At 44.8% G+C, this 27,834-nt stretch overlaps 2 protein-coding genes across 2 annotated transcripts; both read right to left on the reverse strand.

Moving 5' to 3' along the window:
• Nucleotides 1-2,250: 2,250 nt before the first annotated feature.
• Nucleotides 2,251-19,075, reverse strand: asmt (acetylserotonin O-methyltransferase). Its single transcript, XM_066705976.1, has 8 exons — nucleotides 18,860-19,075; nucleotides 16,490-16,664; nucleotides 15,443-15,572; nucleotides 14,517-14,585; nucleotides 12,248-12,366; nucleotides 7,382-7,522; nucleotides 5,974-6,096; nucleotides 2,251-2,676 (listed from the first exon to the last, which is right to left on the reverse strand). The coding sequence occupies exons 1-8, from the start codon at nucleotides 18,929-18,931 to the stop codon at nucleotides 2,465-2,467; spliced, it is 1,041 nt and encodes a 346-aa protein (XP_066562073.1). The 5' UTR covers nucleotides 18,932-19,075; the 3' UTR covers nucleotides 2,251-2,464.
• A 737-nt stretch (nucleotides 19,076-19,812) lies between these two features.
• akap17a (A kinase (PRKA) anchor protein 17A) lies at nucleotides 19,813-26,570 on the reverse strand. The gene is made up of 5 exons (XM_066705978.1): nucleotides 26,339-26,570; nucleotides 24,921-25,694; nucleotides 23,324-23,472; nucleotides 22,853-23,093; nucleotides 19,813-22,726 (listed from the first exon to the last, which is right to left on the reverse strand). The coding sequence occupies exons 2-5, from the start codon at nucleotides 25,677-25,679 to the stop codon at nucleotides 22,001-22,003; spliced, it is 1,875 nt and encodes a 624-aa protein (XP_066562075.1). The 5' UTR covers nucleotides 25,680-25,694; nucleotides 26,339-26,570; the 3' UTR covers nucleotides 19,813-22,000.
• Nucleotides 26,571-27,834: the final 1,264 nt, after the last annotated feature.

The following is a 27,834-nucleotide window of genomic DNA, read 5'->3' on the forward strand; positions in this document are numbered from 1 at the left end:
GATGTTTCATCACAACACCAGTAGCTCAAAGTTTATTTTAAGGTTAATGTCGCTGATTTAAAACAGTCGACTTTTCAGGATGCTGATTCGCATATTATTGATACTGATGACAAGAACAAAGCCTTACCATGTCCAAATAAATGTGTGTTTATCTGCACCACGGTTGTACTTCAGAACAATCTCCCATCTTCAGAACCAGTGACCGAGAACAATTTTCTCTTTTTAATGACATGCACACAGGTTATATGAGAGACACGATAATGACTTCATCTATCTGTATGAAATTAGCAGAGAGACCTTGTAGAGCTAGAGGGGGAGTCAAGTCAACGCAGCGTACACACAATTTGAATCATCATCATCGTTCCTTCCCACCCCTCCCGCTGTGCGAAGCTCTCCTATAGACTGCGAGGTGTTCAAAGAGGGAATGAGCTGAGGTGTGCTGGAGCCCAACAGAAAGACGCTGATCTCGTAGTCTCTCAAATGTTGATGGGTGTCATCCCTGTTTATGTGAGTAATAACTCAAGTTGTGTTTGTGTTTCGGTCCTTGTGAGTCACTCTCAGCCCCGCTGTTTGTAGCCCGTGCGTGCTGACGGATGAAACGACGGCAAGAACTGAAATCTGCACCGCAGGGATTGTTATTTGAATGCTTTTTTCTGTGAGTGTTGATCCAAAAGGCACTTGGCTCCATATTGTGCCAGCACGAACAAAACATGTCCTCTGCAGACGTTTCACGTGGCAATCAAGCCTCAGTGTGACAGGCACGTCCATTTGAAGTTTAACGGCAAGTAGATCACTGAAAACTTCCTTGTTGAGATCCACGCTTACTCACAGTATTTCTCACTATCTTGTGCGCTTACATTAACTTATAAACCAACTTTTTAAAGGAAAATAAATCGTAACCAAGCAGTTGCATTGTTTCAGGGCCCGTAGGCGGTATGCCGATCAGTTTATCATGCATAACACAGCAGCCCCAGGGCCATTAGGCGAGTAGTTCACCCTTTTCAAAAGACCTGCAGTAAATAAGCAAGTTCAAAGTAGAGAACCGGTCAGCTGTTTGTGTCTAATGATCTTGAAATTACTGGATTTCCAAAACACCTGCTGCGTGGAGCAAAATTTAAAAAAATCAAGTCTTCTTCAATTAATGATATTCAGGTGACACAAAAAAACATGCCAAAGACCAATTACTTTCTCAAGAGGCAGTTCATGGGTGAGCAACCAGACTTATTCCAGGTCTGAAGGGAAAGTCCTACTGAGAGACTGAGGAACTGAACCTTTTCACCCTGGAACAGAGGAGACTACGTGGGGACTTGATCCAAGTCTTCAAAATCATGAAAGGCATCAACCACATCAAACCAGAGGAGCTTTTCCAGATCAGCAGGGACACACGCACCCGGGGACACAAATGGAAATTGGGCTTCAAGGCATTCAAGACAGAAAACAGGAGACACTTCTTCACACAGAGAGGCGTCACAATCTGAACAAACTCCCCAGCGATGTGGCTGAAGAGACAATTTGGGAACATTCAAAAACAGACTGGATAGGATCCTTGATCACTTAGTTATTAATGGACACCAAACGAGCACGATGGGGCGAATGGCCTCCTCTCGATTGGACACTCTCTTATGTTCTTATGTTCTAATTAAGATGGGTCGGCTTGGGTCTGATGATGTAGCTGTCAGTAAGACCTGCAGTCCTGTAGCTCTCTGTGACTGTGAGTGCAAAGTGCAGGACTAAGGAGCTGTAAAAATGCCTTTGTTTAGCATTCAGGCCTCCAGTGCTGGATTTATCAGGCAGTGGACTGGTCAATGAGGTGTGATACAAGGCTCCCTGGCGTCCCAGATGCGTTCTGTGGGCCCGCTGAACTCAATGGTCTGTGTCACTGCCATAGGAGAGGTAGATGGATGGCCGAGCGGTGTCCTGTGACATTCGCACTGGGGGTTCAGGAGCATGGAGAAGCGCTTTTCTAATAGTCCTGTGTCCTAATGTGTGTGTGTCTACAAGGGACCATTCAGCGCTGCCTCAAAGACGTGTAAATTAGTCAAATAAACTTAGAAGAAAGTGTAAGGTAAAGAGTCATTAAGCTAACGGACTGGGATAGGCTTCAGTCACTGAGAAAGTGCAGACTACAATTCCAGCAGTGCAACAGTTAAAATATCAACTTATTTATCAACGTATCGACTTATTTTTGAAATACTTTGCAGTGTTTCCAAGGGAACAATTTAAAAGCCATTTAGGTACAAAAACAACCAATTTGCATTAATACAAAGGTTTTTAATCGCAGCAATCTTCACATCCACTACAGTCATCATGAAAGACTGGATTTGCATTTGAGACCAAAGATGTTTTTAAATCAAGCGACCAAAACACATCCGCGCCGTCTCGGCTCCTTGTGAGGGGAATTCATTTAAAACACGCCTGCAGAGGGGATGAGTGCTCTAGCGAATCAGAGCCCGGTAAATTGGGGCTACTTCCTCGCCAAAATGGCATCGTAGATCTTGCCAGTCCTCCGCACCTGGATGTGTGTGAACCCGGCGTTGGAGAGGAGACGGCTGTACTCGGATGGGCTTCTCTCCTTCCCCTCCGTCTGCACCAGCATGTTGAGCGAGTAGAGCTGGGTGGTCAAGGGTCCGCTTCGGTCTTCGTTCAGCAGGGCTTCGATCAGCAGCAGCCCCCCACCTGAGGGGCAAACACATGTGAGACACAGAGGAACACACTGGGCCGAGAGGAGAGAGACATTAGGTGGTATAAAAACTCACTACTATCTTCACTGCAGTCCATCTTCTTCCTACGACTCACCCTGGCTAGGATTCTGTTGTCCCCAACCCGAAGAGCCTTACTTTCGCCAGATATCCTCAGTGTCCTCTACGGAAAGCCCAAGGTCAGACTGCCTGTGGCTCCACGGCAGACATGTCCTTTCCTGCACAGCGGTCTGACTCAGCTCGGCTCTATAAACACTCTGTTCATTCTGCACAGCCTCCCTGCAAAGTGTGTGCGTGTGTGTGTGTGCGTTCCCCAGGGGAAAACGCTCTCCCTTCATGTTTATATACGACTCCTGCATCCCGCTCAGGTAATGGGTGACTATAATTATATTACATTATAGGGACAGCTTTGTACTGTTGCTCCATTTTCTCCTCCTCTCTCTCTCTCGTCTTATTTATGTTACATTGTTAATGTTTTTTACAGTGTGTGTGGGGATGTGTGGTGTGGGAGAGTGCACGCATACACACACACAAACACACACACACGCATGGCTCCAGCTGGGAGGATCTAATTCCAATATCAAGCCTGACCGACCTCTCCGAACCTGCGGCTGGAATAAGGGTGGCCTGTGAATCGCCCCTCCACGGACACCTGGAGTTTTATGAGCGCTTTTATTTTCCGTTGTCCTGGTTCCACTCGGGGGGCGTCTTTAGAGCCACAACTCGTGCAGCGTCCTTCGCTCGGGTCTCGTTGAACCCCAGTCCAGACGTTTATGATGATATACAGACCACATATGAAACGTTTCTCTCTTGCTACTGTGGTTGTATTTAATCATGATATAATACTACTGTGTTCAGAAACATGAGCATAAAGCCACCATGCCAATTTGCTCTGCTGGGGCAGCTTCCTAAGAGCCCTCTATCTTGTTCTGGCCATACCGAGACCCCTGACCCTCACACCCTACAGCTGTGTCATTTTGTCATACAATAAACTTTCTAGATCAGTGAACAAAAGCAGAAATTCAAACCGGATTGCCACACTCACACGTGGAATGCTAATCAGATTTCACATTACTTTGATTATGGTGATTAATCATTCAGTTTAGACCGCTGTAAGACTGGAGAAAGTCCTTTACCTTTCCTGAACTTATTAGAGGAAATCTGGACAGAATATAGAGAACCTCCTTTTACTTGGAAATGTTGCATTTACACGCACTATTTATTTCAAAATGGCGTCGGTGTCACAATAGCTACTGCCTCTGTGACCTGCACTTATACTGGACTGCTGCCTCATGCAAAACTGATTATAGTGTGACATTTAAGGCTCTGTCAGTCATGCCCATTGTGTGCCTACAACAAATACAATACTAAGAAGGTTTTAAAAAGGGGATTTGACCAATTAAGTGGCTTTCTTTTACATGTGAGAGTTACAGTTCTCTCAGGACACGAGAGGTAAGGAAAAAACAAAGACACCCTAATAAATCTAAGCGGTATTTTTGTCGGTGGCATCCTTGGAGAACACTTGATTAATGAAGCACCCTTGTGTCACAGTTGTAAATGGTAAATGAAAAGAGTTCAGGTAAAAGACAAAAATGCATCTTAAGTGAAGGTAAACAACTGTGACACTGTCAAAGTAATGCAAGTTAGAGAGGAGGATGTCTCTCCCCACGTCAGAGCAGACAGAAGTGCCTTCAATAACAGGAGGGCTGCTCTGAGAAACCGTATGCACTGCCTGTGTCCTCCAATTGTTTACTGGACTCACTTACTTTCTTCACTAATTTGTATTCTGTTCATTTGTTTTCCAGCCTAAGATGCATTTGTTTCTTCCAATTCTCTTCGCAGAGAAGGTGAATGCAATGTCATATCTTTACTCAAACTGCTCAGCTGTTGCATAACTGTCTTCCGGATGGGGCTCAAACTTCAGAGCGTAACAGTTTTTTTTTTAGTTTTTCTTGTCTGTTTGTTTTTCCCATTGCAGGGGAAAGGGGTGGCTGCAAGGCTTCTGTCTGGGTTTTTTTTGTCAACATTTGCATGTTCAAGTCTAATAACCATCAGATCTGGTCTGGCATCACCGAGGCCAGCTAAACACCCAGAGCAAGTGACAGAGTCTAACTGCATTAAAAATTAACCAGACCTTGACTGGAATTAAGATGCCTGAGTATATCTACATAGACATCTACCAGTATGTATGTGTGTGTAGGTGTATATATATAGTGTGTGTGTATATATATATATATATATATACACACACACACATACATACAGATAGGTGACAAATTAAAGGAAAAACCTGAATAAATGAGTGGAGGAACATAACGAATTCAGAGGCCTCCAAACAGGTGTACTGCATGATACAATTAAGCAAATAACATCCTCTCATGCTCTGTGGCATGTGTACAAATGCTGAGCAGCCCAGTTGACCTCGATTTTGGATCAAGATGGCAAGAGGAAAGGATCTCAGCGACTGTGAAAGAGGGGTCATTATGGGGGCACGAATGGCAGGAGCTTCAGTCACACAGACGCACAACTGGCTCATGTTCTGGACAAGTGGGTGAGTGCATGTGTGGGACACCAAGAGAACGGGACAGGCCTGACTGCTGGACCCCTACAGTGAGGGGGTCCGGAGGCTCTGTTATACTGTGGGGGGCATTTTCCTGGCGTGGTTTGGGTCCACTTGTCCCCTTAGAGGGAAGGGTCACTGCAAATCATTGCACAGTTATTCTGAATGATCACCTTTATCCTATGGTGACACATTTCTATCCTGGTGGGAGTGGTCTCTTCCAGGATGACAATGCCCATCCACAGGGCACGAGGGTCACTGAATGGTGTGATGAGTATGACAATGATGTGAATCATATGCTTCGCAATCATGGCCTTCGCAGTCACCAGATCTCAACCCAGTTGAACACCTATGGGAGATTGTAGATCGACGTGTCAGACAGCGCTCTCCACCACCACCATCAAAACCCCAAATAAGGGAATATCTTTTGGAAGAATGGTGTTCATCCCTCCAGTAGAGTCCAGAGACTCGTATAATATGATAGAATGAAGCTGTTCTGGGGCTCGTGGTGCCCAACTCCTTACTGACACACTATGTAGGTTTTTCATTTCAATTGTCATCTGTCTGTATATATATTTATGATAAGTGTTTCCACATTTAAGGTACTAAATGCACAGATACACAGATGTCCAATATGTGGGAGCTCATGTCTCAAAGTGTGCAGCCCTGGTTCTGTCTGTCTGGGTCGTGTGGCCGGACCGGGCTGCACCGTACCTGGGCGACAGGAATGGTGGACCTTCGTAAGCAGCTCCAGGCTCTTGACGTCGGTCCAGTCATGGAGGATGCGGGCCAGGATGTAGAGGTCCGCTTCAGGCAGGGCGTCTCTGAAGAAGTCTCCTGCGCACACAGAGAGGTCTCTGAGAACCTGGGGAACACACTCCAACACAGCCCACACTCTGAATTATGAAGTTTCAGTATTTATTTAGTTATTTCCCCGGTGAAATAGAAGTCTATCTTCCCAGTGCAGGCAGGTAGTCCAGTTAATGCAGCCCAGAGATATGCAATACAGACAGCAGCCAAAGGAAAGTGGGGAGCAGATGTTGAGGAAGCTTCCTGTCTGATCTCTATTACAGCAACTTGACAGCGCGGCCCTGAAGATTTAGCCCTCCACGCCTGTCAGTCACTCACATGTTCCCGTTGGGAGCCTAAACTCTAATCCTAATTGCGAAACTGAAGGGACTGGTGAGCAAAACTTCAGCCGAGAGATGATATCAAACGTGCAAGTGATCAATTATAAAGGAAAGGGAAAAAATGAACTTTCGCGGCCTTGGCTCAGAGTTTTATTTTATTTTTACTTTTTCATGTATCCAAAATGAGTGACTGATTGGTGAGGAATGGGATTTACTCTCAGTGGTGGTCAGCTAGAAAGTCATCCTGACTATCCTGTATGAAACATTCAAATGTCCTAGATTTGAGGTTTTAATGAGGACATGTGAGTGTTTTATTCACAGAGTAAAGATTTAGGTAAAAAAATCATGAGCTGGTGATTGGCTGGTGTAAAAACATGGCTTGCAAGGGTGGAAGCTTGAGATTTAATCTCAGGGCAATTAATTGTTTCAAAGTTCAGTTCACACGGGTGGCTGAGACTCAGGTGTGAATGGCAGGGGGTTTTATACTTAAATTACATCTTATGGCTTCAATAAAACATAAGGCCAGGTCATTCGATTTCCACTTATTTAAAGCAAGTTTCAAGATGTTTTTAAAATGTGTGTGTGTATGAGAGAGAGAAGCTGTGTGTCTGTGTTTGTATTTTTTTTATGTCTAAGCATTTGTAAGTAATGTCTTACCGAGGGAGTGTCTCTCGTCACTTTCTGACGTCTGAATTAAGCACCGCATCACCAACATTTAATTTCATGCTGTTTACACAATTCAAGTGATCAGGGGGGAGAAACCCACGTTAATCAAACGAGTCACTCATTATGGCACTTAAACACAATGTCTAGATAATCCTGTTAAGCACAATCTACCAGATCTTTCTCCTTCAACAGGCCGACCGAGAACCCGAACACAGAGATGGGTCTCTCTCTGGCTGATAAAAGTTATTTTGCCCGCAATACATTATTGATTTCCTGGCAGCTTGCCTCACAGACACAAGGCACAGCATGAGTTACGGCAAGAATACCTTCATGGAAAGAAATCCTCCTCTCATCCGTCGGCACAAAGTGCTCCTTCGCCGTTTGCACCACCTTCGGGAGGTCGAAAATGGTCACCGTGGTCTCGGGATACGCAGACACACATTGTTTGGCCAGAGCGCCGCTGCAACCTTCAGAGACAAAGACTTAGGAGGTCACACTTAACTGCACAGCACACAGTGGGGGTGTCAGCTTAAGAAAAGTGGAAATGGTAGAATTACAGAGGTTATATAGCTGCTGCAAAGGAAGGAGAGCTTAAGCCTTGAAGAGAAAATCTGTCTGTAACGCAGACAGAATAGTAACATTTTAATGTTTCAGGTCAGTGATATGCAACACTGTAGAATATCTCCTGTCGGTCATAACACTGATGAAAACACAGCTTAACTGAGATTCTGTAACATTATGGGTTCAGATTGACATTCTAAACTCAGTGAAATATAGAGTTATATTTATATGAAAAGAAGAGAACCTACCTAACCAAACTAAAACAGTTGTTTCTGTCACTGAGTAACATTGACTCTAATCTTTTATAATTGTGTAATAATATACAACATTGTGCAGGGCGAATACAACATTTGTGTGTTTGTATAGAACATTTACTTTTGATTACTTTTATTAACGAGTGTTAAGTATATAATTAGGAACATTGACAGTGGAAATGGTCTCTTTAAGAGTTTAGATTTGAATGTTATTTCATATTGATAATGTTGGTAGGAGACATATGAGAAAATCAAAGAGAAATCGAGAAACAGACCAACTAAGCTTTGATCTTTGCAATCTGGGCTTTCTCTGAACCGGACAAAAACCATGGTGACTCGATTACTCGAAGACTCGAAGTCTTCTCTATAACTGTGACGACCAATGTTTGCAAAACAGTGAGGTTACGAATCTTACTGATTTTAGGGGGAAGGGGTCATGTCAGAGGAAATTCAAAAACTTAAAAGTGTATTACAATCATTATGGTCAACATAATGTCAAAAGTTGGTGCACGCCTAATACACATTGATAGGGGTTATTTGGGCAAACAAAGTCAGTGGGATACAGCGGGCATCCACTATAAGCTGAGCTGTGTGGATGTCTCTTCTTGTCCTGTATAATTTCAGCTCCATACCTTCATAATTCTCACAATTTACTCTGGACAACTCGTGCAAAACCATTAACTTTATTGCCAATGTGTTAAAATGGACAGCCGGAGGCGCTGTTTTGGGTGAGTTTAAATACACTAGCCTTGCCATTTTCTTGAGTGTTGTTTTTCTGTGGTGGCCAATAGGCTGATTCTTTCTAAGTGTGATTGAGCGACTTTCCCGTCTGAACCATCGCTTTGCCTAATTTTATCTCTCCTGCTAACCCGCGGCGCTGACACCTTCTTAAACACTAAATCGGCGTTGGAAAAGAAAGAAAGTGTGAAGTTTCACAAGCATGACACAGAATTAGCAAATGTACTTTGGAGGTATTTGTTTATTTGTTCTTTAATTCTATAATTCTCCTCCCTGTCAGCTCCATTTACCCACCCTCCGTCTGTCAGGAGTTGGCTCCCTCTTCGCGAGACGCGCTGTGCTTAAAAACTACCTTAATCCTTAATCTTGCTTTTATCATTCTACGCACATATCCTCGCCTCGTCTCGAAGAACAAAGTTGCCGCGGAATTCCTTCGCACGTGACGCCCAAACAGAAAGGAACAAGACCTCTGGTTCTCACGGATGCGTTAAAATATGCACACGGTGACCTTAATCTCGACTGGGATCGGGAGGGATTTGAAGCAGGTGTTAAGATGTGCATTACAATTCAACAGGGTGTTTTTTACCCACCTGTACTCCTCAGGAGCACACAAGCACTTGAATCCCAAAGTGTTTCACATCACTGCAATGCGACAGACACCCCTGGGCTGTTGTTTTCCTTGGCTAACCCCGAGCACAACAGGTTGCGTCCCTGCCGGGCTTCCTGATTTTTATTAGTATTAGGAGACCACCAATATAAGAGCCCGAACACAAAAAGAATTGTCGAACAAAATATATTTCCTGTGTAGTTTTCTTGTCATCAAATCAAGATGGGACTGCCCCCATGTTGTGAGGGAACAAAGCAGAGTATAAAGGCACAATACGGGGTGTACTGAGTAGGTCAGCAACCACCAAACACAGAGTTCGACCTCAAATCAAAAGCAGCACAATTTCAGAGTGATAAGAAGGTCACGTCAAAGCCCCGAATGTAAGCAAAGGGACTTTATTCTGTTCTCTCAGAGTTACAGGGAGCCACCTGGCCATTGATAAAACTGGGGTTTAGTGATACTGAATTTACATGCATGTGGAAATCCACTTGGCCGTCGTGTTGTTTTTTGGAAGTGCCACCAGAGCTTTGCCATAATCCAGCCCTGAAGTAACAAAAGCATAACGAGAGATTGCACGGCCCTTCTCTCGTGTAGCTTGTGTCAGAGGCCAGGCTTTGATGCTGAAACCAACGTGGTCGGTACCATTTCAGCTGCTGGGGAAAACTTGCGACACCGACAGTGTCCTCTGACCTTGGATGGGCGCTTATTTCTTCAAAAAATATGAAGTTCATCCCAGATTCGGGTAAGAGTGTTTGTTTCCGTGTTTGGATTCCAGCCCTGCTCGAGAAGGTCTAAACGTCCGCTTAAAACGTACCGAAACCATAACGTGTTGTGTTGCATTGTACGTATTTGTACACACAACAGTGTGAACTGTCACTCTCTATATGAAAAGAAAATGGGCATATGACCCTGGCACACTTTGTCGTCTTAGCTGAGCGCCCAAAATGAAAAGAATGAGACAGTGAGGCTGTTGGAGTCATTCTCAAGCCCACATTTGTACCTTAACTGCATATTTTTCCATTATTCCAGCCTTGAAGACATGACATATGTGTGACGCAATGTGAGGTGCCATAAAATGAAACTGGAAATCATAAATCTACTGAGAGATTTACTCTGAAAGTTAATTAAACCTGCAATAGCAAGCCTGCAGTACAAGAATCCCAGAAACCTGCAGGCAAATCCAGGCCAGCTACATCGAATTTCATACCCAGCAATTTACTCGCTCAGAGGAGCAGCAACATGATACTGCATGTGACCAGTATCTATCACAGTTCTTCAGAGATTTGCAATTTATTTTACAGTAAAGCTGTCAGTTGTGTTTACTTTAAGCCACCAGTCGCAGGATGAAATGCAAAAGCTGCCGACTGTCATTGACTTGAACAATCATGATCCTGCCCCTCCTGGAAACGATCCCATGCTTCAAAGAAGAAGGAAAAAAGACTATTATAGCACTAAAGGATGGGTTTAGCAGCTCCTGGACTCCACACTTCAGTATTTTCAGGTGGGATGAAGTGAACAAGATGGCAGGTAAGTTCTGACACTTTACTGCAACTCGAATGGCAAGCAGGAGGTTGTAAAGAAAAAGATTGCGTCACTATGATTGAAGCAAATCCCCGTTCAGCCACACAACGCCAATGTCTGAAGAGCAGAGAAAAGGGGAAACTGTCTGGCTTATCTTCCTTCAATTGGGAGCTGAATGATGCCTTCATAAAGAAGTCACATGTACCAGATTTCATTCTATTCAGGGGATTTGGTTAAAAAAACACACGCCATCTTGGAATACACATTCCAACGCGTAACTATCGTAATTATTTACTATTGCAAACTCAGGCATTCTCAGAGTCTGCGGAGTAAAAACCCCAGTGCAGATACGCCGTAGTGTATAGATAGTACACATGGTATGAGAGTATAAAATGCAGAAGGAAAACACCCTGGTGAAAAAAAGCAATTACCACGTATTGATCATGGTTCAGTCTCTGCAAAACTGTGTGTTTGGAATTCAGAGGTGGGCCGTAACTTTTCACCGCGTTGCGTAAGAAAGAGGAGCTTTGAGACCGTGTCTCCCCCAACAGGGCTGTCAAGCCGGGAGCGCGTGTGAGGGAACAGGGCGCCGTCTGGCTAGATGAGGCTGTCTGTGTGGAGAGCCAACCTCTCGCAGCACAATAATCGTTCTAGTGAATTCACAGCTACATCTGGTGGGAAACAGAGGTAGCGCAACCCCTCCAAAATGCCAAGACTTCCCAGAGAGACCTGCGATGATTATCATTGTTTTTCAAATACAGGAAGTACTTTTCTGGATAATATAAATATTATCCGCTCCTTGTGACCTCAGTCAGATTGGTTTATAGCGCTTGGAGACCAAAAGGGTTGGCATAACATTTAAACACAAAGGAAGGTCATATCTGTGTTTACCTTTGACCTCAATTACTGCAGTGAGTTTGTGAAATATTGCGCTGGAGTGCACGAGAGCCACAAGGCACAGGGAACAGATGGCTCGTGTTCAGTGGGCCAGGCTGAGACATTCCCATCCCTCGACACTTCACCTCTCTGTTGTGCGTGTCTGGGGACGGGATCTGCGAGACTTGAACTGAGTCGCACTGTCTCCGTGGGCAGGGCGCCATCTGGTCTCCCTCATAAATGCGGGAATCGCACACTACCGGTACATAGTGTGACACAAACGTGTTACAAAACATACAGTAACACAGTTCTCAGTATTGCACTTTCACTGTAAATGCATGCAAAGCAGGCATTTCCCAATAATACCTCAAATGTACAAGATATCACAGTGCGGAGAGTGGAAGGGATTCTCACAAAGTAGGAAAACAACCTTTTCAGCCAGAAGAATAATGTGGTCTACAGCCTTGGTCCTGCACAACCACAGTCTTATAGGATATTGGTCGGATTAACTAATTCAGATGTCACAGGAAACCAAAACCAGAAGACTGCGGCTCAGTTTTAGTGTTTCCGAAAAGAACCCATGTGTTCATGTCAGCAGCATTCATCTGGAAGAGAGGGAAACGCCTGCTACCTACCTCCAAGGTCATAGATGCTCTTGAAAGGCGAGAGGTCGAAAGCGGTCACAACATCTCTGCCGCAGATATTCCAGACGGAGTTCATGAGCTGCATGAATTTGATCATCTCTTCATCTGACCTGAGAGGAAGAAACAGCGCCATGAAAATCAACGAGTCCTGGAATACGTTTGTGCAGAAGATTGGAAACCACGGTCCTTCGCTTTCAGCCGAATCCTCTCCCTTGCTTTGCAGATCAATTCATTCTCACTTTCTAACGCTGTATATGTTTCTAGAAATGCCTGTGGGTACCCAACGCGTAGTGGAGTTTTTAGTTTTTTTTTTTGTAACAATCATTTTTTTGTTTGTTTTTTTATTACTGATATCGTCATTAGTATTTCAAACATCTCTAGTCCTGATAAAGCTCCATTCTTATTGTTTATCTCTTTCATTTTCTGTAGGCTAGCCCAGAAGACCACCTCTTGTCTCCATCATTGTCCTTAAAACGCACGTGATAAATTAATTTACTGGGGAATCAGAAACTGAGCCTCTCCAGGTGTCCAGGAGCAACGCGGAGGTTGATGCAATATGCTGCCACTTTAAAAGACCTGAGGGGAGCGATGTGAGGACCATGCAGTACTAGTCATCATCAGTGACTGCCAGCAATATTGTAACCTTGGGATCCGTTTGGTTTATGGATACACTAACAGACAGCTCTCCGCAGCTCTTCCCTCCAGCGCTAAAGTGTTTTTCATAAGTCCTCTGTACGGTATGAAATATTCATGCCACTTGAGGAGCGGGGAAATGCCCATATTAGAGCTGGGTCCTTCTAGACGACTATTCACCGTGCTCTCTGCCACCGCCGTGAATGGAGGGGTTATGAAAACGAGATGTGAACCACATGTGCGATACACTACTGAGTCACATGTTGGATTTGAGAGTTACATCTTTTCTCTGCTGCCCAGGATGATGGTGTGGTATTTTTGTGGTTCATAAGAACAAAGTTTACAGACGAGAGGAGGCCATTCGCCCCATCATGCTCGTTTGGTGTCCATTAATAACTAAGTGATCAAGGATCCTATCCAGTCTGTTTTTGAATGTTCCCAAATTGTCTCTTCAGCCACATCGCTGGGGAGTTTGTTCAGATTGTGACGCCTCTCTGTGTGAAGAAGTGTCTCCTGTTTTCTGTCTTGAATGCCTTGAAGCCCAATTTCCATTTGTGTCCCCGGGTGCGTGTGTCCCTGCTGATCTGGAAAAGCTCCTCTGGTTTGATGTGGTTCACCTGAAATTGTGCCTAAAACCCTATACACTGGACACTGAAGTACTTGTATTGCAACACTTGGTATGTAGGATTTACTCAAATCTCATTTTACATGTATTCAATTTAAACTGGCGTAGTTTGGTTAGACTACTGCCTCTGTATGGGAACGTCACAGCTCAACTGTAAAATGAAAATATTCACAAGAATACTCTCAATAAACTGGATTTCTCTATCATTCACTACACACACAAAGACATCCAAATAACAAAACAGCTCCAGATGATACTGGCGCCCGGCTCACAAAAGCCACTTCAGAACGAATTCAGATTTCTTCTTTCTGTTGGAAGACAACAAAGACGAAATTGACTCGTCTGCCCTGCATTGGTTGAACCCGCGGCTCTGTGATTAAATGCATAAAAAACCTCCGTCTCCGACTGTATCATTTATTTTTGTGTAAGTCGAGTGGGTAAACCTACACCCGAGTGACTACCCCGCAATGGCTCAGCTTTAATTTAATGAGCTGTGCAAAGTAAAAGAGCAGTTGGAAGAAAGAAATTAAAATCTTTCAGAGGGAGGCGAGGGGAGGTTGGTCAGAGCACAACAAACTTGGTTGCCAACCTGCAGAGGATTGCCATCCAGGGTTGTGTTTAAAAAGACAATGTCACCATCGCATGGAGCTATGAGGATGCCTGATCCACAACAAGTGCTTCTACTCTTTGGGAGGGGCTGAATCTATTAATAGCGCTCTTCCTATCGAGTCGTGATGTCTTATCGTTTGTCAGAGCATCTTGTATAACAGCAGGTTACTGTGAGAGACAGCCTGGGGAGACAGCCTCGGCTTACCTCTCATTCATAAGCTGTTCGGTGCAAGAAAACTCATTACGGGCCCAGACAACAACGACACGCCCCGCATAGGACGAGGCCTACGGGACCAAGAGCGATGATTTGATACTGACATCTTCCCCTACAAAGGAATGGACTGTTTTTTTTTTTCCTTTTTAAGGTATTAGACAAGGTATTTTTGCAGTCACCTGTACAGGGCTTCGAAGAGATCGCTGGAGCTGACACCGAACGCCTTCTCATACTGGTTTTTCCCTTCCCTGAGAGAAAAGGAAAACGGAGGAGATAAGCTAGGGATGCTTGAAGAAAAAGCTAATTTAAAGCATTCATTAACTAACGATCATATACAACCCTATACTTTGCAAATCATATCATCTTTACTTGAGCTACATTGCTCAGAAGTGACATATGACGTGCCATTCAACAGCATCTGGTTTGAGTTCAACACTTCTCAGAGCTATCACAGAAAATGGAAAGATACTCTACAATATAGATGCCCTGTATGTGTCTGATTCATATACATTTGTTATTTTAACCACAACCAATAAGGTCACAGTTTGTATGACTGAGTTTGTTTCATAGGCTGGTTGATCAACATAAACCGAAGACCGATACCTTCAATTGTTAGCATGAGTTCGGCCTCACATCCAGTCACAACTGCATGGAAGTTGTCCGATGGATAAGTGAGCTCCTCGCATGGAGGCTGTTGGTTGTTTACAGCACTGAAAAGCCAATGTGTGCCTGAGCTGAAGACCTGAAGCCAGGGCTGTTTGATGAGTGGAAGCACATGGATCAGACAGTCACTCAAAATCTGTCTGACTCTCCGGCGCGAGAAGAGCACAGAAAGAAGCTAACGGTGAATGATTTGCTGTGAGATATTCCCACACGCGGTCTTACAGTGGAACTAAGCGAGGTGATTAACATTTTGTTCGTGTCTCTAAAGTGAGGCTTCGATGGCATCAGAGTCAGGGATACACGTATGTTATTTATTGATTTTTATAAGATTTTCAGACGATTATTTTGCGTCACAGAGCATTGTAAATAAACCCGCCTTTCCTTGCACCGGTTCCAAGTTTCTGTGCGTCTGTTTCCTAAACATATGTGTGTGTATACTTACCTCACCGCATCTGTCAAGTAGTGCCAGCACAAGTAGATAGTGTTGGAGCTGTACTGGATCGAATGGTATAAAGACTTAGGGCTGCTCTTCGTCAGGTATATTCTTGAGTCCTCTGTGTTGCTGTAGCATGCTAGAAAGCAACAACACAAAAAATTAAACACACAACTCACCTGAGCAGAACCTGATACAGAAGCCATGAATTAAATAGAGTGTTTGAGGCTATGAAATGCATTATCAATATAGAATAAATGACACTGCCCTGTGTGTGTGTGTGTGTGTGTGTGTGTGTGTGTGTGTGTGTGTGTGTGTGTGTGTGTGTATATATATATATATATATATATATACTGTGCCTGTGCTGAACGCAGTATAATTGTGGAGTCTCTGAAATATGGTGATAAACCAGACCATTCATATGTAAATCCTGCTGTCATGCGGACAGACGTGTTCTGCAGATGATATCCATACGTCACAATAAAGGGCAGACATGAACGTTTCTGTCTCTCATCACGGCCATCATGAGGTTTGAGAGCCGGCATTGAGATTCAGCGCTCATCCCTCACCCCAGGGGTAGGGCATGCTTTGAGACTTGCTGTCAGAGGACGGCTTGTCAGAGAGACAAATTCACCAGCTGATGATGGCCGGCGCACGCCTTGACAGGTTAAGCAGAACCTCATGTTTACTGGCAAGAATGTCTCTCTCATAGAAGTGTTCTGGTCTCACCTTGTAAGGCATTGTGTGTTGATAATGCTCTTTTTGACTGGCTGTACAATTACACTAGCAAGACATCCTATTCAAACTTGTTGGCACTCTAAGTGTACTAAGTGAAAATTATTTCAGTGTCTTTCTCTGGACTCATATTGAACCTCAGCTCTCAATCACAGAGACCTCGTCCAGGTTTGACTCACTGCTCCCGGGCAGGTATTCACAGGGGCTTAGGAACAGACAGGCAACAAAACACAATCATGAAGTTAGTAAACGGGTTTGACAGTCACTTTGAGCCATCCCCTGCCGAACCTCGTAAATGTCTCTGTGTGAGACGCTCCGTACCTTCCCCGTCCCGGGTGTGGGTGTGCAGGAGCTGCAGACCTGCGCAGGCTGTCAGCAGCCTCTCCATGCCGTCCACACTGGCACTCAGGCCCCGGGCGACGTCCGCCGTAGAGACAGGCCCCTCGGACGCCAGCAGGAAGTCAAACACCCCGAGTTCACAGGCGGCGAACAGCGTCTGCAGGGGAGAAGGGGGCTCGGTCAGTGGGAGGGTTGAAACCAGCAGCTGCAGACCTTTAGAAAATGTGTCTTTGAGAAACAACACCACTGAGATGCAAGTCTCTCATGTCTAGTTTGCGAGGTTTTGTGAACTTTTGTGCATGTGTGGAGCTTGGCAGCCTGTCAGTGTTTCTCAGAAGACGGTGTGGTTAGCTGGAGGTGGGCAATCATAGAAGGAACTGGCAGTATAAATAAATCAGTGGAGATTTAGACAACTGCGGGTTTTCCCACTGATTTTTCTGAACGTGTTATACGTAAAGCCAAATAAAAACCTGCAGTCAAGCCCTGAGGTTCTGGTTGTCAGGTGGGTTGAAGCCTGGATTTCAATTGGGTTCTCGTGTTCAATTGTCTTCAAAATCATGAAAGGCATCGAGCACATCAAACCAGAGGAGCTTTTCCAGATCAGCAGGGACACACGCACCCGGGGACACAAATGGAAATCGGGCTTCAAGGCATTCAAGACAGAAAACAGGAGACACTTCTTCACACAGAGAGGCGTCACAATCTGAACAAACTCCCCAGCGATGTGGCTGAAGAGACAATTTGGGAACATTCAGAAACAGACCGGATAGGATCCTTAGATCACTTAGTTATTAATGGACACCAAACGAGCACGATGGGTCGAATGGCTTCTTCTCGATTGGACACTTTCTTATGTTCTTATGTTATAAACATCAGGGGCTTTCTTCACCTTGAGAGGAAACTACCTGACAGCAGGGGGAGCCACTGAGGGGGCTACACACTCCACAGGGATAAATGTTTGTATATGTTTGAAGTATGTGGTGTGAGTCCAGTAAATCTTTCTATACATGGTTAGAAGTGGGTGACCACGTTCCTCCGATAAGGTAGCTCAAAAAAACATTGTTTTCCACTCCATGTACTTATATAATTTCAACAGCTTTCAATAATCAGCCTCGGGAATCTGAAATACCCATCAAGCAGTGAAACAATACTTAATTTCTATCGAAAAGCCAGTAGTTGCATTTCTAAAAATTTCCTCGGCACCCTGGGAATAAAGACTTTACAGTACTGATGGGATTTTTAAGCATCCCAGTGTAAAAGTCACTTAATTCTTTCACCAATTTGTTACAGTCTCCTTCCTGCTCCTCAGGCATGGATGGACAGCTGAAGGACCTGCTAATGAATCTCAGTGTCTGTGTGCAAATTAGAAGACTGTTTTATCTCCCTTCATTGACGTATTATGTCTCGTGGCTGAGTCTGGGGAGAATTTCTATTACTACAGGTGATTTCAATTTCAAAGAGTATTTGAAATTATTATTCTTCATTATTCAGAAGCTCTCCGCTATGTGAGACGTTGCAAGGGACCCGGGGAGAGAAACTCTCCTGCACTTTTGTAAATCATTCACAATGTGGCTTCATAATTCATTATTGTAGATGAAAAGCTACAAATGCTCTCCTTCATTCGAACCTAAATGTCGTGGAATGATCACCGTTGAAAGGCAGCCTGTAAAACACACACGCTGTGTTTTCAAGGCAAACCATCATGGGCAGGAAGTTTGCAAACATATCTGCATGAACTCTATGTTTCAGTTCAGTGCTTACTGTGCAGATTCCTTGACATTAATCTCTGACATCCTAAACTGTTGGAAAGAAGCATAAATATTCAGATATCCCTCAGAATCTGGCCTTCGGCAATCTATTTCTATGCTATGAGTTTGAGTTAGAAGAGTATGATTTGAGACGGTCAAGTTTACTGTGCTGTTTTTATTTCCTAAATATAGTGACAGGAAACTATTATAATCTTGGGAAGAAAAATGTAAACACAAACGCACACACACTTAACCTATATAATCGATCCACTGCTTGACAAAACCCTCCCCAAGATGTTCCCACTTGTCGTGTGTAGCTTGTGACGTACAGTTTCTCTTTTCCAAAGCACGCCTACAACGTGGGATCTCTTGGGACCCATTTGTCGCTTCCTTCTTCAAATTGTGTATTAAGTGTATCGGTAAGTAGTCTTAGTGCTGCAAGACCAACATTACAGTTACTTTCTGAGATGCTAATTCTAAACAAGGGTACATTGTTCTAGACGTACGGGATCCCAGAGCCCAGGACACATTCAACTCCTGCTATTAAGTAAATGAAATAGAAGATGCATAATACATCTGGATCGTCCACACTTGTTCTCCTTACCTTGGACACCAGGAAGCCTTCCATATAGTCCAGTATTTTCCTCGGGTACTCGGCCTCACTGCCAGAATCCATTTTGGCGTTTTTATCTGAAAGAAAAAATTTCTCAGCGGGTGCACTCAAGGGACAGCTTTCAGCACAACTGTAGACACGCAGTGTTGGAGGACTAATCGTGCCGTGCAGACCGCATTGTGTTCAATGACCTCAGCAGCCGCGGCGGTGATGCAGACCGCAGTAATCAGATCAAGAGATTACTGGTTCAGAAGGGATTGCAGGACGAGAGGCGTTGCTGAGGTTTACGGCTCGGTACAACCAGTTTTTTGTCGTTTTTAATGCGAGTTTGTTTAAGAATCAAGTACTGTATGCCTGATTGCAGACTATTGTCAAGAAGTGCAAGTCTTTCTGACAACGCTAGAAGGTTTCTCTCTGTAGACTGCAGAATCCACCAAGACTTGGACACATTGATGCACATCCCATAATGGAGACCACTAGCTCTTACGCTGGGAAGGTGGCAGAAGGAGTTAAACAATGAATCGGAAACTAATCTTTCTGTAAATCTCACAAAGTTGAGACCACGGCAAATCCAATGGACTGGCAAATTGGTCATTAAGCAGAGTGCTGTGCCTGCGCTAAAGGAGCCGTTACGAGGCACAGTCGACAACTATATTTCAGAGGCTGAAGTCCAGAGCCGTGTTGGGGAATTAAATGGTGTGAACATTTGGTGTTAAAATGGGTCTACTTATAAGCCTGCAGCTCTTGCAAAGTTGCCATCAGCCTCCTTCTGGCTCAGTCATCCAGTGGGGGGGGATGGTCAGATCTAGGCAGGGTCTTGGTGGTGCCCCATATTCCACCTCTTCAGAATCATCTGGACTGGCTCCAAGAGGTATGCAAGGCCTTTGATACTTTGTATACCTTTCCCTTTTTTTTTGTTGTTGTTATGATTTAAGAAACAGACATGTTTTAAAAGAATATTTTAATTGAACACTGAAATCTCAAATTACATTTTCAAAGACAGGTGGAACTGATGATGCGTTACATGCAGCAGGAAAAAAAAGACACACAGAAGGACTTGCAAACACGTCCGAGAGAGTGATTTCAGTGTGGGATTCGTAAGAAATGCGAGGCTGTACAACAGGCTAGCGTTGACAGGCCGTCAGTTCTCCCATGGGCCCGTTTCTCATGTAAATGCTGATTTAGCGATGGTATTTCCCTGAGAAGCCAACTAGATGCAAGGTTTTAGTTGTGGGAAAACAAAAACAGAAACTTTCAGAGAGAAAAGCTTGACAGGATGTCCTTCTGCTACCATTTGACTTCAGCTTAATTTCCAAGTCCATATAAGCAGATATGACTCAGTTACAGCCCGTAACACAAACAGGTCCTTGTTTGTCTGTCGTTTTCACCGTTGATTTTGACATTTAACCTTTTCAATTGACATTTAATGAACTCCAACTACATGTCTTCTTAACGGCTCACTCTTATTGGTTTATTTCATTAATTTTCTAAACAAAAACTAAAAGTTCACAGTGCTTTAAAAGACATGGAAAAATTAATCTTCACAGGTCTCACTATGCCTGGGATGGACTCGATCAGCAAATCAAAACTTTCAAAAGATGCCAAGTTGACAAAATCTGTGAGCTTCACTCCAATCTCTAATTAATTGATTAAAAGGCACCAGGCCACACAATTCCCCAATATCTGTCTGCTCTCAAAGCAATAGCGACATTACATGTCCACTCAGAGGCCTCGACCGCCCCCGACTCCGAACCGAAACTCACATTTTCATAGCCGTTTATTTCCCCGTTTATAATAAATGCCTGAAATGCCCAAGGAAACAAAATATGATTATTTTGAGCTCTGAACTTTACATCATAAAGAAATATTCACATCATTCTATCACATAGAAATTAGACCACAAAGGAAACCTGGCAAACAATAAGGTGAGAGGACACTTTCCTGCGCTCCGTACTTCACTTAAGAAAACCTACTAATTAACAACTGACTTAAACACACACCCCCTTTCGTATTCTTAATGAATGATATTGTCCAGTGTGCTGTAGGCAAAGTTACCATGAGAAAAATGTCAATAAACTTTGGCATCTTATAGACTTAAAATAATTGTACTTTCAGGAGAGGCAGCAATATATGCAAAATACGTCTCACATCCAATATGTTTTACTTTATTCCCACAACACAGACGACAGTTTCTTGCTCAAGTGTCACATTTGCTCTTTATGTAATATGTTACTGAACAAGCTTGTCCCACACGACAGATACACAACCGGGTACTCGTTGTGCGCCACCGCCGTATCTGACCTTCTGGGAAGAGGAAATCGAAGACATTTCCTGAGCATCAAAACATAAGAGTAGAAAAAGTTCTTAGAAAAACCAAGAAAACACAAATCGGGTAAAATAGTCTTTGTGCAAAACATGACCAAAAATATACACAGACTGAAAAGGATAAAAACCCGAAGGAACAGAACGATCCAGAACCACCCCCAGATTCTGCTGCCGATCAAGTGCCGATTCCTGCCTCTGCTCTGAAACGACACGCGTGTCCTCTGACTAAGTGCAAACACGGCACGGAGAGTCATCTCGTGCTTCTGTACGGGTGTCTTCTATGCAGTAGAGCCGCTTGGAGATTTGCGATATATTAACTACACAGTCTTATTTAAAGAGTAATTGTGTTAGATACATTAGATTGCAAGTTAAATATATTTTAAATCTTCTCACAGCACATATTAAAATAAAATACTGTAAACTAATCTACCTACTGTTAAAATACTGCAGTAACAGTTTCCATAACCACTGCCCTGCCCTGGCTCCAGCGAAGCCCAGACCCCTCTCTCTGTGAACTCTTCTCCCCGTGGGACTCAACCACGCAGAATCTGGCGTTCAAAAAAATAAATTAAAAAAAAAGACAAAGGGAAAACAAATTTGTAGTCTTTGGCCCCAAACAGCCATGAATTAAACCCCATGAATGGTCTCCACTGTGTGCCACTTCATCATCCCAGCGGTCCTGACAATTCACAGTGTGAGCTCGGGCTCATTGCACAGTAAGAGACACAGCCGACACGCATGGAGGTGCAGGAACGCGGGAGGTGAACCACGCGGCGCTGCTGCTCGGGTCCCGTCTCAAGCGTGGCGTTAGCTCCCGCCGCGGTGGCGGTCCAGCTTCCCTCTCCGGTGGCCGCTCCTCTCGCGGCTGCGGCTGCCGTGCCCGCGGCCCCGCTGCCGGCTGGAGTCCCTCTTGCCGTGGCTCCGTTTGGGGCCGTGCCGGCTGTCATTGCTGCTGGAGTCCCGGCTGCGCCCCCTCCGGTCCCGGTCGCCGTCCCCCCGGTCTCGGTCGCCCCCGTGGCGGTCCATGCGGCCCCCACGCCTCCTCTCTCTGCTGGAGTGCCGGTGGCGGATCCCTTCCCGGCTGCAGCGGCTCGATCGGACCCGGTCCAGCTCCCTGTCGGAGGCCTGGGCCGGAGAGCTGCCGTTCTCCCCCACGGCTCTGGCCTTACGAGCGAAACCGTTCACCTGGGACGAACACGCCCCCTTCACGAAGGCCCCGTTGGTCTTGGCATCCAACGGAGCCGGGCTGGTTCGGCTCTCCGACTTCACCGAAGCCGAGGAATCCTCGGAAACAGCGCCACTGGGCGTGGCCCCTCCCTGGCCCTGCGGCGGCTCCGGGGCCACGCCCTTCTTCAGCAGGTTGTCCAGCAGCCTCTCTCTGAGCTCCCTCTCCTTGCGCTGCAGTTCCAGGGCCCGTGCCTTCTCCTCCTCCACGCGCCGCAGCTCCACCTCCTGCAGCCGCCGGCGCTCCTCCAGCTGCAGCAGATGGGCCTTCTCGGCCTCCCGCTGCTCGCGCTCCTGCTGCTTCTGGGCCTGCAGGGGGACAGAGAGGGGTTACAGCATTGCAGGGACATTGGGCACTAGTCACAGAGATTAAGATGGTAAGTGAATTGTGAGCCATAGGTCCCAGGGCACATCTCTCAGGCCCTCAGCGCTCACCTTGGCCCGGCTGAGCAGCTCGGCAATGAGTCGAATGGACTCCAGGTTGCGCTGGGCCAGCAGGAGCTTCCTCTCCTCCAGAGCGATCTTCAGGTGCAGCTTCTTCTGCTCCTCCGCCTGCTGCTTCTTCACCTTCTTCAGATTCTTCTTCTCCTCGCGCTCCCTCTGCTTTTGCTCTCGCTTCCTCAGCTTTTCCTCCCTCTTCCTCTCCTTCTCCTCCTCCTCCAGCTCCCGCTGTCTCCTTTATTGGGGCAGAACAGAACAACGTCACTGACAGAAAATTAAATTATTGAAAAAAAATCACCCCAGAATCACTGAATCGAAATAAAGACACGTATTACTCCATCCTTCAGATCAGAGAGGCAGGCTGATCAAGTTACTGCAGCAGCCCATAAGAACTTGGCTCGACATTACTGTCACAAACCCGCCTCTATCTTTGTGAAGCTTGTAAAATGTGTGTCCCTTGGTTACCTCTCCTCTTCCTTGCGTCTCTCCTCCTCCTCTTTCTCTTTCCGTTTCTGTTCTTCTCTCTGTCGCTCGAGCTCCTGCAGTTTCTGGCGCTCCATCTGGCGCTTCTTCATGGCCGTCTCGCTCAGGTGCTTCGTCGTGTCAAATGTCACCTGTTCGAACCACGACAATTCAATAATCTAAACACTGTGACAATCACCACTACTCTGTCCCAAACAGGGCGAATAATAGAACAATAAAAATGAGGTGAATAGTAGAACTAAACCACAAAAAAAGGTGAATAAATGAACAAAACCGTAAAAAAAAAAGGGCAGATAACAAAAAAATGCAACAAACATGATTAAGTGCTTTTACATTTTTAAAAGACTTGTTGAATTCTTTCCTTTCATATACATCTTTTCTCTTTGTGCGTCTCTCCCCGTTGTAAACTACACACAGCAGACCTGGAAGGGAGGTCGTAACCTTGAACTTCATTTGATTAAAAGCGCCGCACCGGGACTTGTGCATGTGCTGCGCCGGTTTAAATGCCTTCTCTGAACTGGCTCCAGCTCATTAGCCAGACAGCATCGGGACAATCCGCTTGTGCCTGAGCTGTAACCACTTTCATTCAAACGAGATGGCTAAATAAAATGTGCAATTAAAAAAATGAAATCTTCTTAATGTCATCTTGGCAGCCTCTGGAGCCTGGTCTGGACCCGGGGCACCAGCACTCACGATTTAAGTTCTATCATCCTGAGCAAATATGCAAAGTTAGAATAAAACATGGTGAGCATATATAGTAGTAATATAATAAAGTGTAAACCTTATTCACAATGATTCCCTGAGTCACATGCCATATGCCAATGCTTTCGTACCAAATGTTTTGACATTTAGAGAGCAGGAGTTAGTTAACAGTGCAAAAACAAGTACTAGATTATTAAAGCATCCCAGACCTTGTCAAATTCTACACTTCGCACAACTTTTACACATTTTAAGTCAATTTATCTCCGCTTTATAAGGATATCAGGACGTGTGTTGTAAACAGGCAGTAATTCTGTGGTTGACTGTAACTGAATACACACCGTGTTACTTTCAAAAGGGGCAGAGCAAGAAGTTGGAGGCTAAATAAGTGCTTTCAAAGGGTTTAAATGTATATTTTTAAAAAGAGAATCTGTGACACAGGAGATTTAGATACATAAACCAGGCTAAAAAAATCATTTTGTTACCAACGTCTAAGAACATGGCTTTGAGGTGAATGTGATTAAAAAGAAAGAAATAAAACACTTCCAAGTCAGGAGTTCACAGCCCTGGTGCTGGGGGAGCCCCTTCCCTGCTGGTTTTTGTTCTAACCGAGCTTTCAATTACTTAATTGAACCCATAATTAAGCAACGATCTGCTTAGATTTGACTTTTTCAAGTGTATAATAAAATAGTTGTTTCCTTAATAAGTTCTTTATACAATTCTATACTTAGAACCCCTACTGTTTAAAATTAAAAGGCTCTGATTAAGGAAATTAGTTCAATTAAGGGTTCAATGAAGTAACAGAGCTCAGTTGGAACAGGACCAGGGTTGTGAACCTCTGCATTAATAAAACACTGGTACTAGGTATGAAAGAGAGAACCTTCATGTTGCATGCCACCGCCTTCCCATCCTCCCCTCTGTACATCAGCTTCATCCCCCTCAGGCCGTCCATGGCCTTGACGAAGCCGATATACTCCTGGAACTGGACATAGCCCTCAAAGTTCAAGTGCCCTCCGAAGCTGAAGGTGTGGAAGTTCTTGTCCATCATCTCCTCCCTGTAGGGGTCAAGCATGGGGATGTCCACGTTGCGGATCTTGCCGAAGGCCTCGAACACCTGCTGGAGCGCCGCCTCGCAGGGCTTCTCGGAGGCCGAGTCCTTGGCAGCAAACCACTTGCAGGGCAGCCCCTCCAGGTGGATGGTGTCCGGCCGCTCGCCCGGCACGGTCTCGTTCATGTCCTTGGCGTCACGGAAGAAGGAGTCCCAGTCGTGCCGGGTGGGGAAGTCCATCTTGTACTCAGCCGCCCGCACTTTCAGGATGTCCGTGAAGCCGCTGAGCTTGATGGTCTTGCCATCCAGCTTGGACAGGAAGGTCCTCACAACGCCCCTGTTCTCCACCTCGCCCTCAAAGCGGATGAACTCCATGGTGCTCTTGGAGATGCGCAGGGCGGAGAACAGGTCGGGCTGCACCATGGCCTTCAGCCGCTCCATCACCTCCCAGTTAGAGATGGACTTGCCGGGCTGCTTGAGCTGGGGGAGAGCCACGCTGACGGTCAGCTTGGCAATGGGCTTCAGGTACAGGCCCAGAGCGGGACACAGCTTCACGGCTTCCGTCGTGTCGTGTACGATTGTCGTACTCATGTCTACAGCTAGGACCTGGAAACAGACATTAATGAGAAACAAGGCAGGACATACATATGCATAGATCAGACATACGCATACATTAACGCTCATTTACATATGCTTAACTATCCACAGGTGCACCATATAGTAGATTGTAGGTATTATTGATGCTGCTGCTTAATTGATGCATTCAATTCATAAAAATGCAGCTGAATTTACAGAGATGAGCTTTACCATTCACCTGAGAACAGATGCTGCTTATTAAGGTATTAACAAACTGGATTTTACAATCCATACATTGTCAGCGTTGTGGTAGTCTTAAATAAGCAAATGTAGTCAAGTACATTTCCTTTAGGGTTATATTTCCGCAAATTAGGGTTAATTGGCTAATTAATAGAAAAATGGTATTCCTCACAATTAAGCACGTGTTGCTTTAGATATCGCATAACGTGTGTATAACAATATATACAGTAGGATTATATCACCTTAATAATAACGACACCGTATTTATCTAGCTCATTTAGAAGCCCATTATAGATAGACGGGTATAACGGTTGCGTAACTCAGTATCTGACAGGCCCTCCGATGTCCTTTAATGCTATAAATCATGATAATGACGTCGCTCTGTGTATTTTACCCGTTTAGCTCACGGTCAAAGACGAGAGAGAGAGACTCACCTGGCCCGCTTCGCACACTGCACACAACGGCGGCCGGACGGACTGTCTCCGATGAATACAAATATACAGACACTAAACCACAGCCCGTTTGAAGACCCTCGTCCTCGTCGTCCGTGTCCGTGTGGCGGCCGCGCTTGTGTCTTTGCGCGTATTTTCTCTGTTGCAACACGAAGCCACACCGAGCTGGTTTGTTGTCGGGAATCAAAACGGACAGGGAAAGTTCTCCGATGACGTATTTCCGCTTCCGCCGCGCCGGGGAGCGATGTGATTGGCGGGCGGGCGCCGCTCTGCGCGCCTCACTGCAGGGACACAAAGCGACACGGATTTAACTGTGACAGCATGTGCTGCATGACGCCACAATACAACCCTGTACTTCAGTGAAATGGTCTTCTTAGTGTTAATACCGTGTTACTCAAACGGAGTCATCAACTCACATTCAATATAGTATAAAGTATTTTATCCATTCATTATTGTGTGAACTTAAACTAGACCAAATTAGAAATGTTTTCTTTATTATTATTATTATTATTATTATTATTATTATTATTATTATTATTATTATTTTATTTCTTGGCAGACGCCCTTATCCAGGGCGACTTACAACATAAGTGCAGTACAAATTGCAAAAATACAGTTAAGTAAAAGGCATCAATCATTACAAATTCAACTTACATAAAACAGCAATTCAAAATATAAAATACATTTTACAACTTCTGATTTACAATTTACACGGGCAAGTACAGTAAGTGAGGTCCTACATCCTGGACATCCTACATCCTTTATAATAATACAACTGTATTGTCCATTCAATAGTACCATACGATTGGCATTTGTTTTCGACATACAATGTTAGAATTACACACCAAAAACATACAACAGTGTACACACATCATTAATAAATAACAGGCACTATTACATCAGCAGCTCTCTGTTAAACCTACTGTACTCACACACCTGCACACTTCTATAAATAGCACATACCTACATACATGCTCTGCTGTTAAAACAAGGCAGAAGTTACTTGTAAAACATGTATAGGATGTAGGATGTATGTCAGTATGATGAGGAAACGTGTAGGATGCGCACAGTGCCGTGTGGGGCTGCAGTTCAGACCTGATTAGTCATTTACACTGTGCGCCACAAGGGGGGAGCATGGACACACGTTTCCCACACACAGGGCTCTGGTGTTTCCTTCATGCAATGCAGACAATGCAAAGAATGGTCTTGATTCAATCTTTTAACAATAGAGGTCTTTAATACATGCAGGTCACATGGTGCATGTTGCGTCTGATGTGTAATCCACGATTGTGTTGGATTGTGGCTACAGAGGTGTTTCTGTTTGTAGTGGCTTGACGTGAGAAAAACACTATCAGATATTTCTAGTTTTAGTTCTACAGAGAATAAAAGCTCTTAGATGTGCCTGCATCGATTGAAATTGAAATTTATTCAGAATACAGGACTCCATGTATTTTTAAGACTGGAGCCTTGTAAACCTT

Source organism: Amia ocellicauda, chromosome 6 (genome assembly GCF_036373705.1).
Source record: "Amia ocellicauda isolate fAmiCal2 chromosome 6, fAmiCal2.hap1, whole genome shotgun sequence".
NCBI classification, from domain to species: Eukaryota; Metazoa; Chordata; class Actinopteri; order Amiiformes; family Amiidae; genus Amia; species Amia ocellicauda.

Bases quoted from the DNA above. Each gene is read 5' to 3' on its own strand.
- akap17a (XM_066705978.1), bottom strand. From the start codon at position 25,679: ATGAGTACGACAATCGTACACGACACGACGGAAGCCGTGAAGCTGTGT. The intron at 23,094-23,323 runs GTAACCAAGGGA...GCCCCAATAAAG, and splicing joins AGACGCAAGGAAGAGGAGAG to GAGACAGCGGGAGCTGGAGG. The intron at 22,727-22,852 runs GTGAGCGCTGAG...GTCCCCCTGCAG, and splicing joins AGCTGCTCAGCCGGGCCAAG to GCCCAGAAGCAGCAGGAGCG.
- asmt (XM_066705976.1), bottom strand. From the start codon at position 18,931: ATGGATTCTGGCAGTGAGGCCGAGTACCCGAGGAAAATACTGGACTAT. The intron at 12,367-14,516 runs GTGACTGCAAAA...TCTTCCTCTCAG, and splicing joins CTCTTCGAAGCCCTGTACAG to GTCAGATGAAGAGATGATCA. The intron at 2,677-5,973 runs GTACGGTGCAGC...TTTGCCCCTCAG, and splicing joins CCACCATTCCTGTCGCCCAG to GTGGGGGGCTGCTGCTGATC.